At 32.1% G+C, this 15,131-nt stretch overlaps 3 protein-coding genes across 6 annotated transcripts; 1 reads left to right on the forward strand and 2 right to left on the reverse strand.

The window, feature by feature from the left end:
- Window positions 1–1,429: 1,429 nt before the first annotated feature.
- LOC114368795 (protein WHAT'S THIS FACTOR 9, mitochondrial-like) lies at window positions 1,430–4,332 on the forward strand. Of its 3 annotated transcripts, none has more exons than XR_003657417.1 (3): window positions 1,430–1,608; window positions 1,856–3,312; window positions 4,263–4,332. XR_003657417.1 is itself a non-coding variant. In XM_028326052.1 (2 exons), exon 2 carries the CDS (start codon window positions 1,968–1,970, stop codon window positions 3,183–3,185), a length of 1,218 nt encoding a protein of 405 aa, XP_028181853.1. In that variant the 5' UTR covers window positions 1,430–1,757; window positions 1,856–1,967; the 3' UTR covers window positions 3,186–3,733. The 3 variants fall into 3 exon arrangements, 1 of the variants encoding a protein (XP_028181853.1); XR_003657418.1 differs by lacking the exon at window positions 4,263–4,332 and adding an exon at window positions 3,554–3,743; XM_028326052.1 differs by lacking the exon at window positions 4,263–4,332 and having other exon boundaries at window positions 1,430–1,757; window positions 1,856–3,733.
- A 19-nt stretch (window positions 4,333–4,351) lies between these two features.
- LOC114368796 (annexin D8-like) lies at window positions 4,352–8,729 on the reverse strand. The gene is made up of 6 exons (XM_028326053.1): window positions 7,838–8,729; window positions 6,424–6,569; window positions 5,663–5,881; window positions 4,965–5,177; window positions 4,785–4,877; window positions 4,352–4,684 (listed from the first exon to the last, which is right to left on the reverse strand). The coding sequence occupies exons 1-6, from the start codon at window positions 7,908–7,910 to the stop codon at window positions 4,484–4,486; spliced, it is 945 nt and encodes a 314-aa protein (XP_028181854.1). The 5' UTR covers window positions 7,911–8,729; the 3' UTR covers window positions 4,352–4,483.
- A 754-nt stretch (window positions 8,730–9,483) lies between these two features.
- On the reverse strand, window positions 9,484–14,828 carry LOC114425707 (C-factor-like). Of its 2 annotated transcripts, none has more exons than XM_028392657.1 (6): window positions 14,576–14,828; window positions 13,702–13,870; window positions 13,060–13,153; window positions 12,592–12,674; window positions 10,649–10,802; window positions 9,484–9,877 (listed from the first exon to the last, which is right to left on the reverse strand). In XM_028392657.1, the coding sequence occupies exons 1-6, from the start codon at window positions 14,722–14,724 to the stop codon at window positions 9,642–9,644; spliced, it is 885 nt and encodes a 294-aa protein (XP_028248458.1). In that variant the 5' UTR covers window positions 14,725–14,828; the 3' UTR covers window positions 9,484–9,641. The 2 variants fall into 2 exon arrangements, with proteins under 2 accessions (XP_028248458.1, XP_028248459.1); XM_028392658.1 differs by having other exon boundaries at window positions 13,702–13,854; window positions 14,576–14,826.
- Between the last annotated feature and the right edge of the window lie 303 nt (window positions 14,829–15,131).

Below are 15,131 nucleotides of genomic sequence, written 5' to 3' on the forward strand. Positions count from 1 at the left end.
ACGGTGCATGACTTTCGTTGATCCAAGAAAATTTTTACACACAGTAAAAATCAAACATAGGTTCTTCCATTAAATAAATAATTTTCACTCATATGAACGTATTAAGACTTTATACTATTATGTCAACCCTTTGAATTTATATATATAGAATATTGTATTTTGTATTCTAATTCTTTATTTTTTTTGGTTGACTAAAACCAAAACAAAAATATTTAAAGTACTAAAATCAAATACCTCTTATAAAAAGTTTAATAAGAACCACAAATTTAAAAGTTTAAAAATAAAAAAATATATCAAATTTATCTTAATCTATTTTTTTTAAAAAATATCATATTAAAGAATATTTATTACAACTGGAAAAAAATATTTTCTCCTAGTCAGCTAGAGATGAGCATATATTCACTTATAATTAATGATTAACATTTGTTTATAAAAAAAATTGATCGTTAGGATACTATTTTTCGTTTATCCGTAAGAAATAAAAAATAAATATCTTACTAAACTACACATCCTTTTAATTAAATATATAAATATATCTTTTATACTGTTATTTTTAATTACCAATAGATTTAAATCTAACTCATGCAGCAAGTCTCTTTCAATTTTTGAATGGCAAAGTTAGGAGAAGGCTACCGTGGACCATGTTTATTTTTCCAATTGCTGCATGCACGTTGCTTAACTTAATAACCTATTATTATTGTGAGGAATGGAAGTAAAAGGACGCGTGGTTTGATAATTTTGGTTGGCTATAGTCGTTTGTAAATGCCCAAGTTGGGCTTGTGATATATTCTGGTAGTGGAAACTGGGAATGACCGAATGAGGCAACATTAAAAGGGGGAAAATACGCATAATATGATGTTGGCAATAGTTAAACTTTGGTTATTCTGATGACTTGCCTTCAATTTCAAGCTGGTCTACCGCAGTAACTTTATAGTTTACTGAAAAGAATTACTACAAAAACTTAATAAATTTATCAATAAAAACTTAATTGTGATTGAATAGTGTTGTTAAAGTCATTTACATTATTGTGTATGAGTCGGATTGTTTAAATTTACTTGTTGAGATCAATGTGTTTGGTAAACTATTAATTAAGAATCAAGTTTTACCCACAAGGATGACTTCTCGTCTCATGGGAAATAAACTTTCTCAGCCCTTCCTCTAAGAACAATGGCTGAACATGAGAATGATTGCTCCAAGCATTATTGTATTACTTCTTAACAAGCATGAGAATAAATTTTCCGACCCCATATTACTGGTAATAAAAACGCTCCCAAATTTAAGTGAGAAGATGCTGTAGGTTAGTTTTTATAAGGTGCAGAAAGAAAAAGGCCTAGGTCCAAACTTTGTTAATTTCGAAAAATCGGCCCGACCCATAAATCCCGGCGTAGCGACGGTGTCGGTGAGGTTAAGAGGGCCTGATCTGAAGGGCCCATATTCAATACCCAATTCGAAGGTGAAGGTGATGATGGAATTGGAAGTCCACGAGAACGACTTGAAAGCCGCCGGTGCTGAGCTCTTCGCCGCCGGTGGTCGGCGCGGCATTCGCATCAATGGCTGGGTGATCGAGACTCGGAGGCACTCCATACTCAACTCTTCCACACTCCAAGAGTGAGTCATCCTCGCATCACACTTAACCCTAGCTCCTCTAATTTGAATTGTCGAGAGTTTAACAAAGCGTTTTTATTAAGCTGGCCATTGATTTGTTGGATGAGAAATCCGAGAATTTTGTTTTGATGATGAATGTGTGTACCCTGCAGGTGGGAATCATGTTTGTTAAAACTTTATTTGACTATTGATTTAGAGGTTTGTTTTTTGATTCCATTTGTGACTGAATCATTCCCTTAATCTTCTTCAGGTCAAACTCTCTTCCTACTCACTGCTAAGCTTTCTCAGGAACTAGTTCTCAAACACAAACCCAATTATTTTTTTTATCAGCTTCACCGTTCATTTCACTGTAAACTGCATCAATGTTCTTCAACTTTAAGGAATCTGCAGTCAAAACAATTAAACTCTCCTTTAAATATCATTTTTTGCACATCCAGAGATACAGTTATGTGAATGTGTATATGAAGTGGAAAAAGGATTCATACTATGACTCAATTGAGCACATCCACTACTCCGTTCAGCTCAAGCCTATCATTGCCCTCAAAAACTGCATTGTCCGGGATCCCAATGGCTGCATTCCTATCTCTGCAGTGTCAAAGAGGGGATTAGAGTTAGATGTTCCCATGAAGGTTGCAAGGTTTATGAGGCAGTATCCATCCATCTTTGAGGAGTTTACGGGTCCTGAATACAATCTTCCTTGGTTCAGGTTGACACCGGAAGTTGCCGAGATTGACAGGGATGAGAAGAGAGTATATGAAGAATGTAGGGAGGACTTAAGGTCCAGGTTGAGGAAGATGATATTGATGACCAGAGAGCATGTTCTACCTTTAAAGATAATTCAAGGGATGCAGTGGTATTTGGGGTTGCCTAGTGATTTGCTGCAGCACCCGGAACAAATTCTTGATGAATCTTTCAGGTTTGTAGAGATGGAAGATGGATTGAAGGGGTTGGCTCTTGAAAGTGGAGAAAAGATTTATTCTGTAATGGAGAGAAATGCAATGAAAAGTGGTTTTTACTCTGGGGGTCCAATGGAAGCCATTGAATTTCCATTTTTTCCATCAAAGGGTTTAAGGTTGAGGAGGAAGATTGAGAACTGGCTAAATGAATTTCAGAAGCTTCCATATATTTCACCTTACGATGATTTTTCAAACTTGGATCCAAACTCTGACATAGCAGATAAAAGACTTGTGGGAGTTCTTCACGAACTGCTTTCCCTTTTTGTCGAGCATTCAGCCGAGAGGAAGAAGTTGTTTTGCCTCAAGAAGTATTTTGGGTTGCCACAGAAAGTTCATAGAGCGTTCGAGCGGCATCCCCATATGTTTTATCTATCTTTCAGGAACAAAACTTGTACAGTCATTCTAAAGGAAGCTTACAGCAATAAATCTGCTATTGAGAAGCATCCTCTGTTGAGGGTCAGGAAGAAATACATCAAGTTGATGAAGAAATCAGAAGTGATTTTAAGGAACAGGAGGGTGAATAATCGATTTTCTAATAGTAATGCAAAATTGGATATCGATTCAAATGATATAGATGAAAAGGGACATGAGATGGCAAGTTGCTCTTTGGAACAGGTTGCGTGAAAATTTATACCAGACCACTTAAGGTAAACATGAAATTTTTACCAACAGAGAAAGAAACAAGTAGCTGATAATAAGCATAAGTTGAAAATGGTAGCACCAGCACATCTAGTGATATCGTAGCCTTGAGGTATAACATCATATTTATTTTTTGGCGAGTCATAACATGTTTTCAAGCCTTTTCTAACTTGATTACTTTTGTCCTGCTACCATGTTGTAGATATGGTCTCTTTATTGCCCTTGAAATTGTGTAATTCCGATATGCCTCATAGTTGAAGTTGATTGATTTTGTTGTGTGACATTCTTTATTTTAATCAATATGTCTTCTGTAGTTAATGTGTTAAACTTGTGTTTGATGATCTTTGGTGAAGGTGAAGCTATGATCAGTCATGGATAGTTCGCAAACAAAAATGTATTACTGAGCTATTTAGGTTATTGTTTTTCTCCTGTCATTGCTGGCTTTGTATGATTGATGAACATCTTAGGGAGAGCTTGGACAGTGGGATAGTGGAATTGTTTGGAAAATATTATGAGAAAATGGCCAAAGTTTACTTTGTGGTATGGTGTCTTCCTCGTATTTCAAGAAATGTGCAAATAGTTTTTGCAGTTTTCATGATTCCCCTTGTAGCAGACAAGGAGTACCTGTTGCATGTACAGTGAATTTTGGATTTTGGTCATTAATGAATACTAAGAGCACACACTACAGATTTATAGGGAAGGTTCAAATGTTGGTAAAAAAATAACATTTTTTTATCATTCTCTCTTGCAGCAAATCAGTCTTTTTCTTTTTCTTTTTTGCATTCCCTTAGATAAATATAGTGTAGAAGTAACTCCTTTATATTTCCTTGATATCTTGCTTAGCTACCAAGAATAATATATATCCAAAAGACACAAACTCTGTTGTGTAGAAATATCATTTGGAAAAACCTGGTGACACTTGATTTGTATCAGTATTTCATGAGATTCTGTTGGTTTCTTTCTTTTCTTTTTGTGTTCTTAGGGTTTTATACCTTGTGTTCTTTCAAGTTATCAGCATTGTTGCATTCTTATTTATTAATATTCCCGTCTTTTGAGGAACAGAGGAACGCGACCGCAACATTTTGATGTTAACTGTCACACTTCACAATTATTGGAAGAAAAGTTATTATATTGATGAAATGCCAAAACCATGAATCAACCATGCTATATGTAGTAAGCTACGTTATTGTGGTAGCAAAAGCCAGTTAAGTTTATTGGTTTCGATAATTATATTTTTTTCTCAAATATATAGAGATAGTAAACTGAAACACAAATAAGTAAACTCAATTGTTTCCTAACAACGCAAGAAGAAAATTCATGTAATTTCCTGAGGTCTTCTTAGCCACGGAACTATCAAGTGTGATACCATTTCTCTGGAAGTAAAGGTCATTGATTTCGTTTAAATCCTTCTCTGCACGAGAGATGATGACACGGCTCAATGCATGCTCTTCAGCTATCAAATCATTCAGGGCGTAGTATAACACCTAATTCAATGTATAAATGTTTAATAAAAGTTATTGAACATATAATTATAAGCTATAAAATAGATAATAGTGGCTAACATAATTTGATGATTTCAGTTACCTTAGCCAAGTATCTTCGAGGGTTCTTAATGCAGCGAATGACAGTACGCAGTGCTTCCATGTATTCATCATTTGGATGATCTGTTGATAATCCCTACAATTAGCAAAGAATACCAATGTATCATTATTTCTATCTATTTTACAAAGTAAAACAATTTAAATCGCAATTGAATATATTTACCTTGGTAATTGTCGTGCCATACATATTTCTAAAGGCAATGAAAGTTGAGCATAGCTGCTTCTTACTTCTTGTGCATAAAATTCTTATGATTTCATCGTTGTTAAAGGCCTTGTTTTCGATCACTTGATGAAGAATGTTTGCTTCTGAATGAGCCAGATTCTCATCAAACTCGTCTCCATCATACCTATAGGCGCTTGTAACTACAACCAACAACTGCATAAAAGTCATAAGCCTCTTGTTGAGTTATAAAACAGAAAGAGGTGGAAGGTTATAGATACATTCTTCTTTATATTCGAGCAAGTTGTTAAGGTTTGTGCTAGTAGAAATTTTTACTTCTATGCACCAATAGAACTAATGCATGTAAATGAAAGATAAGCAAATGCATACGTTTGTGCTAGTTTTCATCTTCAACATTAATCAAATCAACATGAAAACAATTTACTCCCTAATTTTAATTAGTTTCACAAGTGGTTTCATGATGTTATCCAAGTAAAACAACAAGTTCACGTGATTGCACTACGTTTCTATTTGTTTATTATTCTTTTTCCTTCATAAAATGAAATATGTTTTTAAGAAAATAAAGCATATGGTGATTGAAGGGAGAAGAAGAGGAAAAAGTTGTGAATTTAATTTTTTCTAACTAACAAAAATTAATAACTAATATTTGTCAATAAAAATAAGCTTGGTAGTCCACTTACTCTACGAAAATCACCAATTGTTTTGGATGCCACATCTTCTTCAAGGCAATGCTTGTATTGAAACTGGTATGAACGCTTTGCAGCAAGAAACTCTTCTGAAGTTCTGGTGCAAGCAATCTCAATTATTACTTTGTAATCTGGTGTTTCCTTCTTTAATGCTTCATTAATAAATGCAGCATCTCTTTCAGCTGGATCCATCGTCCAATTGCAAATAGCTCTCTAATTTGAATAGTAGTTATTATATTTTTCAATAAAATAAAGTTAATCATCGAATAGATATATCCAAAAGATTTTAATTAATGTTATATGATTTCAAACCTATTTCAATTAAATTGAACATTAACTAAATTATCACATGTCGTGGGTTAGCTTGGATGGAATACGATTACCATAAAAAATAGCCCAATATTTATATCTACAAGAAAAAAAAAGTCACTCGATTTGAATTCTATATAAATTGAATAATCTGTTTTAGTAATTGATGAAAAAAATCATTAAAATCAGATCTAGTAATTTTTATTTATTATACTGGTGAGTATACTTCATAAAAGTATCAACATTTAAAATTTAGGATGATCACACTAGTTTGTCCTGAACTTCCCTTCACAGTGTCATCCATTAGCTAGCCAGTTAGCTAATGCGAAATTTATTTCGACGAATATATTCATGCCCATCCAAGTGTGAGCATAGAAAGAAAGTGAGGAAGTAATTTCATTTTGCAAATATGCAAAAACTATTGCTATGAATTGTAATGTTTTGACCTCAAAGCTTCCTGAGAGTTCAGATTTGAATTGTTGGATAAGATCTTCCTGATAAAGTTCTTCATAAGCCATCCTCACAAGCTTCTTTTGAGCTACATTTCGATGTGCTAGTATAGATATAAGAACTGCCTCATCTGTCCCAAATCCTATATAAATCATACATTAGTTTTTTTTTTTGAAAAAAAAAACATGGTTAAAAAACTAGTAAAGTTAGTGTTTATTGTGTATATCCACCGGCATGATATGCAAGATCTTGATTTTATAAAGGAAATTTAGACAATTTTATAAAAGAGTAAGATACAATGGAAAAATTCTTATAATAGTAAACAAAAAAATATTTAAACAAGTCAAACTAAAATTACATATACTAAAATGACATGATTTTTTAAAACTAAAATGACATCAATTTATTAATAGTTAGAAACATTAATATTATAAAACAAAATGTGACATAAGAGTGGTTTAAGTTGTTTATCTTTTTCCACTTGTATGAATTTTGCAAAGCCGTCATGATTACTTTAAAAAAACATTTAAAAATTATAGCATAGTATTAAAAAACTATTTAAAACATAAAGACTATGTTGAATAAAACTAGTTGAAAAATTGAAAAATTAACTGAAAGCTGGAAAACTATATTATTAAATTATATGATTTAAGTAAAATTAGTTATTGAAGTAATTGAAAAGTGAAAAATAATTAAAAAATAATAAAATTATAATTTATTTAAAAGAGATAAACAATAAATTTGTTAAATATATTAAGAATAAAAATAAAAAAATATAAAAAATTAGAAACTAGCATTTAAAAAAATGTTATTTCAAATAATGTGTCAAAAAACGCTAAAAGCTACTGAAAAGTTACTAAAAAGGTATGTTTACTTAATAATTAAATGAGTTTTCCGGTTAGTAAAAAAAAATAAAAATTAACTAGAATGTCTTACCAAAACAAAATAATATTATACTAATATATGATATATGAATGCATTAAAATTTATAATCATGTATAAATGACAATATTAATAATTATCTAAAATCATTTTTAAAAAAAAATCATGTGACGCAAGTTATAATAAAGTTTAGGGTTTATTATCTTTTTAGTTCATAATTTTCTTTAGGATATTTGGGTTTAGTCAATAATTTTTTATACCGATTTTAGTGCTTAATTTGAGGGACTAAAAGTAAGTTATGGAATATTGGCTAGTAAAAAAATTAAAGAATAAAAATAATTTTTTTAAAAAAATTATAGATAAAAAATAATAAACCCTAAAATTTAATAGTTAATATTGATTTCTCTCATTCTTTTTTATTTTATGGTGATATATATATATATATATATATATATATATATATATATATATATATATTGCAACATAAAAGATACCTAGCTAGAGACAATAAAATTGGAGAAAAATAACCTTTGCAAGCTTTCCTGATATTTTCAGCATCTTCAATCGAAGAAGAATCTTTCGCAGCAATTAGCGTAGTCATCTGGTCTTGTGTATAAACATTTATTCAAAAGAGTTCATTCCAATTTTTATTTTATAGAAGATAAATGTTAAGTAACAATTTCGTAAATTAATATAGCATTCATAACAATTAAAGCGTATGTCATTCTAAACAGTCCTTGTCAATTAATAAAAGAAACGGAAACATGTTATTGTAAAAGAGGTTTTAAAACAACAACAAAATTTTACTTAGCGTTAAATAGATCAATCAAAAGTAACAGAAAAAAAAAATGTAACTTCAAATTAAACTACAACAAACTTGATGAATTGTCCTCAGGTGGAACTTTGTTTTTAAAGGATAAACACGAGTATGATTAACCAACAATCAAGCATTTTTCTTCTAGCAAAAAAATTGTGTTCGGGAACCATGTATATGCATGATAGAGAAAAAACAAAAAAATCAGCCAATCAACAATTCTATGCAGCCAATGTATGGTAATAGGAAACGGTTAGTGTTTACTTGCTATCCAGCTGGGGGCAAGTGAAGTTGCATGCTTTCTCAGGGACTTCTGTAATGATAGCAGCTCCCTAGACAAGTAAAATTTAAAGCCATACACATTTTTTTTGTGTTTATTACCATTACATTTATAATAATGTGTATTGGGTTAAGTGTATAGTCACTGCTTTAACATTAGGGTCTTCCACAACACCTACACAAATTGAATGCCAAGTTTTTGGTTGTTACTAATATCTCTCGCTCGGGTTTGGTCTACTTCAAGTAGGAACTTTTAATCGATTAACTAATTTGTTTAAGTTTTTTTTTAAAAAAAAAGAAGTGTTTTTTTAAATTACATTTTTATGATTTTTGATGTGTTTATTTAAATTATTTTTACTTAAAATAAGTATTTTTTTTTTACTTTTTTTAATAAATAAATTCTATTTACTTCTAAAATAAGCGTTTATTTTAAAACTATTTTATAAATTTAAACAGAACAATATCAGTTTGAGGGCAGATCACTTGTGTAATTTTGTTTGGTAGCTCTGGTTCCATTTCATTCTATAAATATATACTTGTTTTGCCACTGGGGGTCTATTGAAGGGGCCTATTTGCATAAATCATAATGATGTCTAATTGCTTTCTGATTTTACCGTAGGGGTGTAGCCATTGTTTTTCATTCTTCTGTTACTCAAATCTAACTGTTGTCAAAGCATAAAAAATAAAAAATAAAAATCCTGGTAAGGTATTGATTTTTGGTCATACCTTTCTTAAAGGGAGATTGATGTGTTACAGTCAAGACTGGATTGCTGGTCTCACGGCAGGCTTTAGGTACATCTTTCTTTCTTTCTTTCTTGTGCTACTAAAAATACATTAACTTATTTTCTTAGAATAGTGGATTTTGATATCATGATATATATACTTGAATGAAGATAGAATCATAGAAATAAATTACTACACTTTAAAGCAGTTCCAGTTAACTTCATGCTTCTTATTTCGATTGGAATGTTAAAAAAAGACTTTGGTTTGTAGAGTGGGGTGCTTTTAAGTTATGTATTTGATTTAATCCCTTTCTGATCTGGTGCATTTGAAAACCGGACTGTCATAAAGGCACGAGTAGTTTATAAGTCCTAATTATTTTATGATCTCATTTCTTCCATGTAAGTTTATAATGAAATATTCAAAATCACCAACAGGACATGCTGAATGTGCCACACAAATCTGTCACTTCCATGTAAATTTATTATTGATATATTTCTTACATGAATTGTGACAGGGTTACCAAGGAATTTCTTGTCCATCCCAGGCAAAGAACTTGCCATTGTCATGGATCTTCACATTGTTAATGATGCTTAGTAGCTTCTGAACTGAGAACTCTTTGGTGAAGAGCTTGTCTGGGGGGACATTTCTTTGAAATGGCTTAGAGAGATCTGTGTCAACTGTACCAGGATGCAGTAAAATGCATACAACTGGATCCTTCCTTCTTGCAAATTCCAGGGAGGCAGTCTTCGATACTGTTAGAATAAGCAGGAAAAAGATTGCAAACAGTTTGTACAATTTCAAAAATCATTTGATTTACACTTCGCCAACACATAACATGTATTTATTAAAACTAAGTTTAAATACATTTTTCGTTCCTACAATTTAGAACTATTTTGATTTTCATCCATGCAAAAAAAAAAAACCCTTTTAGCCCTTGCAAACAGTGTTTGTTTTGCTTTTTGTCCTTAAAGTGTTTTAGAATACACTTTTTTTCCGTTCAAAACACTTTTTTTTACTGTTTAAAGTAAAAAAAAAAACCGTTTTTTGCTTTTTTCTGTTCAAAACACATTTTGTAAGGATAAAGCAAAAAGAAAAAAATGCAAGAATGAAAATGAAAAAAACGCTAAATTGCAAGGACGAAAAAAGTATTTAAGCCTTAAAACTAGATGCAACTATAAAATGAACCGAGCTTATAGGGTATTGAAAATCAAAAGATAAGTATGAATTCATGCAAGCACTATCAACTGAAGAAATGCCTTGGCCATCTAGACTATAAAATGGTTAATGTAAAATAACAAAGTATGGTTTTATGTGAAAATTGTGTGGAAATCCGGCAATTTGCAAGATCCAATCGGATAATATTTCTCAGTTGGATCCTTGTACATGGGATAGGATGAGTTGTGTAGGAGTTCTAGAACACAACTCAGATTGAATGAGACACTTATACTTATCATATTGAATATCTTATGACAGAGATAATAACAACAACAACAATAATAATAATAGTAATAATAAAGTCTTACATTGATTAAGAGAAGCCTTTGAAGATCGATAAGAGTGCCAACCCCCAAGACGGTTGTCCCCAATAGAAGCAACCCTTGCACTCAAACTAGCCACAACTGCAGCACTTCTTCCAGTCCCATGGCCTCCTCCTACTTTTAGAAGAGGCCACATATGCTGATTTTAAAATTCACAGAATTTGATATAAAATATTGACTAAAATTATTGAAAACATATTCATACATATAATCAAAGATAAAGGAACACTTATTAAATTAGACAGCAATAATGATAAATGTCATTGTTGTACTTATTGCACAGAACTATAAAATAATAGAAATAAGGTATAATGTTAAAGGAAAATTATTCCTTTGGGGGCATGGAAGGACCAATATCCCTTAAAACAAATTCTCCCATGAAAAAATCTTTTGGGTGATGGAATGACAAAACTAATCATTTCAGCATTAGTACAAAACAGAGTGAATTACTCAAATTCAAATGGAGGTAATAGGGTCTCAGTAAGGAGTATAATAGGGTTGTTATCATGCATACAACCATTTTATGAAAGTAAGCAGGAACACATGGAACTGTAAGAGAATTTGTGCAGCAGTTTCTTCTCTTGCACCATACCCGCATGCTCCATTATGTTATAACTTGATTCACAACCATATGGTATAGGTCCATTTTCTAAACTAATAGTTGTTGACTGGTAAAAGAGAATTTTTTTTTTAAAATATTATAACAAATCCAACTAAACTCTGAGAAATTGAATTTTGTCTGGAGTAAAAAACTAACAATACATATAATATTTCATAGTACTCTGTATACCCTCACACAGAACTGTGTACAAAATAATCCTCTTGGAATTCTCAGTCAATTATTGAGATATTTCACACTGGTTTACAAATTCATCAATGTAGGCTCATATGTGATCTGGGGGATGTGAGTTCATGAGATGAAGGATTTAAGCATCAAAATGGTAACGGATACAGCCAGGGAGTTGATGCAAGAGAAATGGCAAGGCACCTTCTGTTAGTGAGATTGAGATGCAATTGAACCTATGATCTCTCTGAAACTATTGATTTGGAGAAAGAGTGGTAGTTTTTCAGTCTTTGGATGAATGTTCAGGAGGGACATCGCAAAAGGCATATGCCTTTTATGGAAATGATATGGTTCAGAGGATTAGCCAGCTTTAGGAGAGCTGAAAGAAATAGTATTCAGAAGTTGTGTCTTGTCTACAGATAGTCCATCTTACATCACTATGTGTAGTTGGCAGAGCAAATAAAAAAATCGAACTGCTCTCATCATAGTAAAATTGTAGAGTAATTTTAGAGATTTGTGTAGTGACAAATTGGTAGGTAATCTTTTAAGTTCAAATGCATAATACTTAATCCAAAAGGTAAGGAGGAGTATATAGACAGGACTAAGAGTGATTTCTGTCTTACCAATAGAAATCATTTACATCTATTTTCTGTCCTTAACCAGCTTAATGTGCCAGATAAGTAGGAATGCTTGACAGCCATTGACTTTTCTCATTAAGCCGCATCAAATGAGCATTGCAATTCCATTGAAATGTATAGGTGGTGTCATCCATTATTATAAGTTGACAAATAAAAAGAATGACATATCAAATATCTAAATGAGTATATCAGTTTAGATTAAATGCAGACAAGCATGAGTTTTAGTTATCCTGAACTTATGTAAATAGCAACAATTTCTAAGCAATAATATTCTTGTGGAGCCTCTACAATAAGCCAATCATTTGTTTACAGAATTTACTAACAACAGCCGCCAATAATCACCACAATGGACATGTTATTATTTATCATGTCATATCCATCTCTTCCTGCAGCATCCTAAGGTCTCTATAACTCCCTCATACATATAAAGAACCTATATTTACTTCTAAAACTATCATAAACAGATAAATAAATAACTTTTGTAATGAAAATTAGATTGATGTTACCTTGATAACTAAGATAGGACCCACTGCATTAACCTCATACGCAAGCATTAAAGATGATTTCTCCACTTTGTTCAATGTTGTTTCTGTTTTGAATAGATAACAAATATTATCAAACTGCCTTGTATTTATAAGAAACATAAACCCAAAACAAGATAATAGCTCTTTAGCTCACAATTTTACATCACTAGCCCCCATTTCACACTTCCTTCTTCATAGGAACGAGTTATTTTCTCCCCTTTTTACATAAAATCCGCAAAAAATTGATTTTTTTATCCTTTAGCTTGTTTTTTCTTTACGAGAGCTGCGAGCATTTAGGCGTGGGGTGGGGTGGGGGAATACATGAATAAAAAATAAAAAGAAAAAACTTATACAGCTATCAGAGATTGTAGGATCTTAAAATTTCCAGTATGCTGCAATAGGCAGTGGATATTATAAGTCCATTGTCGAAGAATGAAACAAATTTTTTACCTGGATGCATTACTTCAGGTATTGAAAGAATGCCAGATGCATTAATAAGAAGGTTTAGACGGCCATATGTCTCTTTTATTGACAATGCAGATGCCTGAATATTATGAAATGCACAAATCTTAACAAGTGAACTGTCTTAATCCTTAAAAAGGAATATGAAGTTCATATTTCAGATGTAAATAGGCTTAAAGGAAAATTGCACCCACCCTCATCTATCATCCCAACCCATTCCCCCTAAACTAAAAAATTGTGGCACATGCCATGCCACCCTAACATACCATCATTTTAAGTTTTAACAACAGCTAACTGCTGGTAATCAATTGAAATGCCTAACATCAGTCTAGAAAGAAAAGGGCACCAGATTTGTTAATTTTTCCCTTGACAGTGGTTCCTATAATGCAGCTGAAAGCAGGATAAATGCAATATCATTTAGGTTTTAAGTTTTATAATATCTATCCTTACACCCATATTGTGCTGCATAGAATCTACCATATAACCCTGTAACTAAGTAACCTTAGAAGTGGACAGAGGCCAGGGAGAAGGGAATAACAACAAAAGCTACAAAGCCTCCGCAAAATTTTAAATGTATGCTTCTATTGGAGCTAACTAAAAGGAAAACAGGTAAGGGAAAAGAAGCATAACCTCAATTGAAGTTTCAACAGTCAAGTCCAACGACAAAATTTTAAGGCGGTCTGCAAATTTATCTTTCAGATGGATAAGCCCAGTTGATGCACTGGGATTACGGCAGGTAGCAATAACATGCTCTTTATCATCGTATTCTAAAATCTGTTTAACCTGTAGATGGAAGAAACTGAAAGCAGTGTTAAAACTGTGTCAGCAATATTATTAGATTAATAATATCACAACCAAGATTCTTGATGACTCCTTTGATATGTGGAGCCAGTGGAGGTGAATTAAAGGATAATTCATCAGATAGCTTCACGATATTCGAATGAAAAAGGGTGTCCAAGCATCATATATTTGTCAAAAGAACTGAACAAATTTCATAGCTTTACTAATAAACTAATATAGAAAGGTATACTAAAACCAATCATGAGACTAAAACAGCCAACACAGCAGTGCTGAAGTGAAGATTATGAAAAGGCTTGTTATCATTCTTGAATCATCAACTTGTAATGGATTCATTGATCTTTAGCCCCTAAGAAAATTTATCAATTGAAAAATTAATTTTTGTTCTGCTTTAGAAATATTTTATAAAATGACTGCAATTATTGTAATGCTACTACAGTACCACTGCACAGACAATATGAAAAAAAGTAAACACAACATACTAAAAGTAAGAGTGAATTACTGTTACGGTGTTACCCCCATTCTACAGTTATAGTAATTAACAGCTAGAATCATAGAAACTAAAGGTGTTAATCATCCGCAAAGCCGATGGATACTCTGTATAACACGGAACCAAAAAAAACAAAGACACTAACATGAAAATTTTGACAATGTGAGCAGTGCCCAGATAAGCAATGTTGATGTGCAAGTAAGAAAAGAATCTCACAAATTCGAGGCCAATTCCTCTGGAAGCTCCTTGAACCATAGAAACCCCTCCTTGAAAGGAAGGAGAAGAAGAAAAGGCCCTTCGGGTGAGTGATAAAAGCCGCGGCGAATGTAATGCCATATGGGTTGGCGGCAATAGCATTGTAACATTAAAATATAGAGTAAAGCTCTTATCTTGCGTACTCCTCAGTCCTCTGTAGTGTTGATGGTCACAACACCTTGAAGCGTGGCTTCCTAACAACCAAGTAAAGAACCCAACCAACGTTGTTGTTAGTAGAAGTAAAAGTAAATTATACTTGAACCCTGGCTTTTGTTTTAATTACATACGACACATTTTATTTTTTCAACCTTAAAAAAAACTCTTAATATCATTTAATAATTTAACAAAAATAGACACATGTATCGTCTTCTTCTTCAAGCTCACCGTCCATGTGTTTTTTTTTAAATTGCACTTGATAATTCTCTTTTTTTGCATCCTAAAATTTTTTCTTAATTGTTTAGTTCACATTACACTCAGAGCTCCTCTTTCCTAAATATCGTTTAATAATTTAACAGAA

The sequence above is a fragment of the Glycine soja genome, chromosome 9, assembly GCF_004193775.1.
Source record: "Glycine soja cultivar W05 chromosome 9, ASM419377v2, whole genome shotgun sequence".
Lineage (NCBI taxonomy): Eukaryota > Viridiplantae > Streptophyta > Magnoliopsida > Fabales > Fabaceae > Glycine > Glycine soja.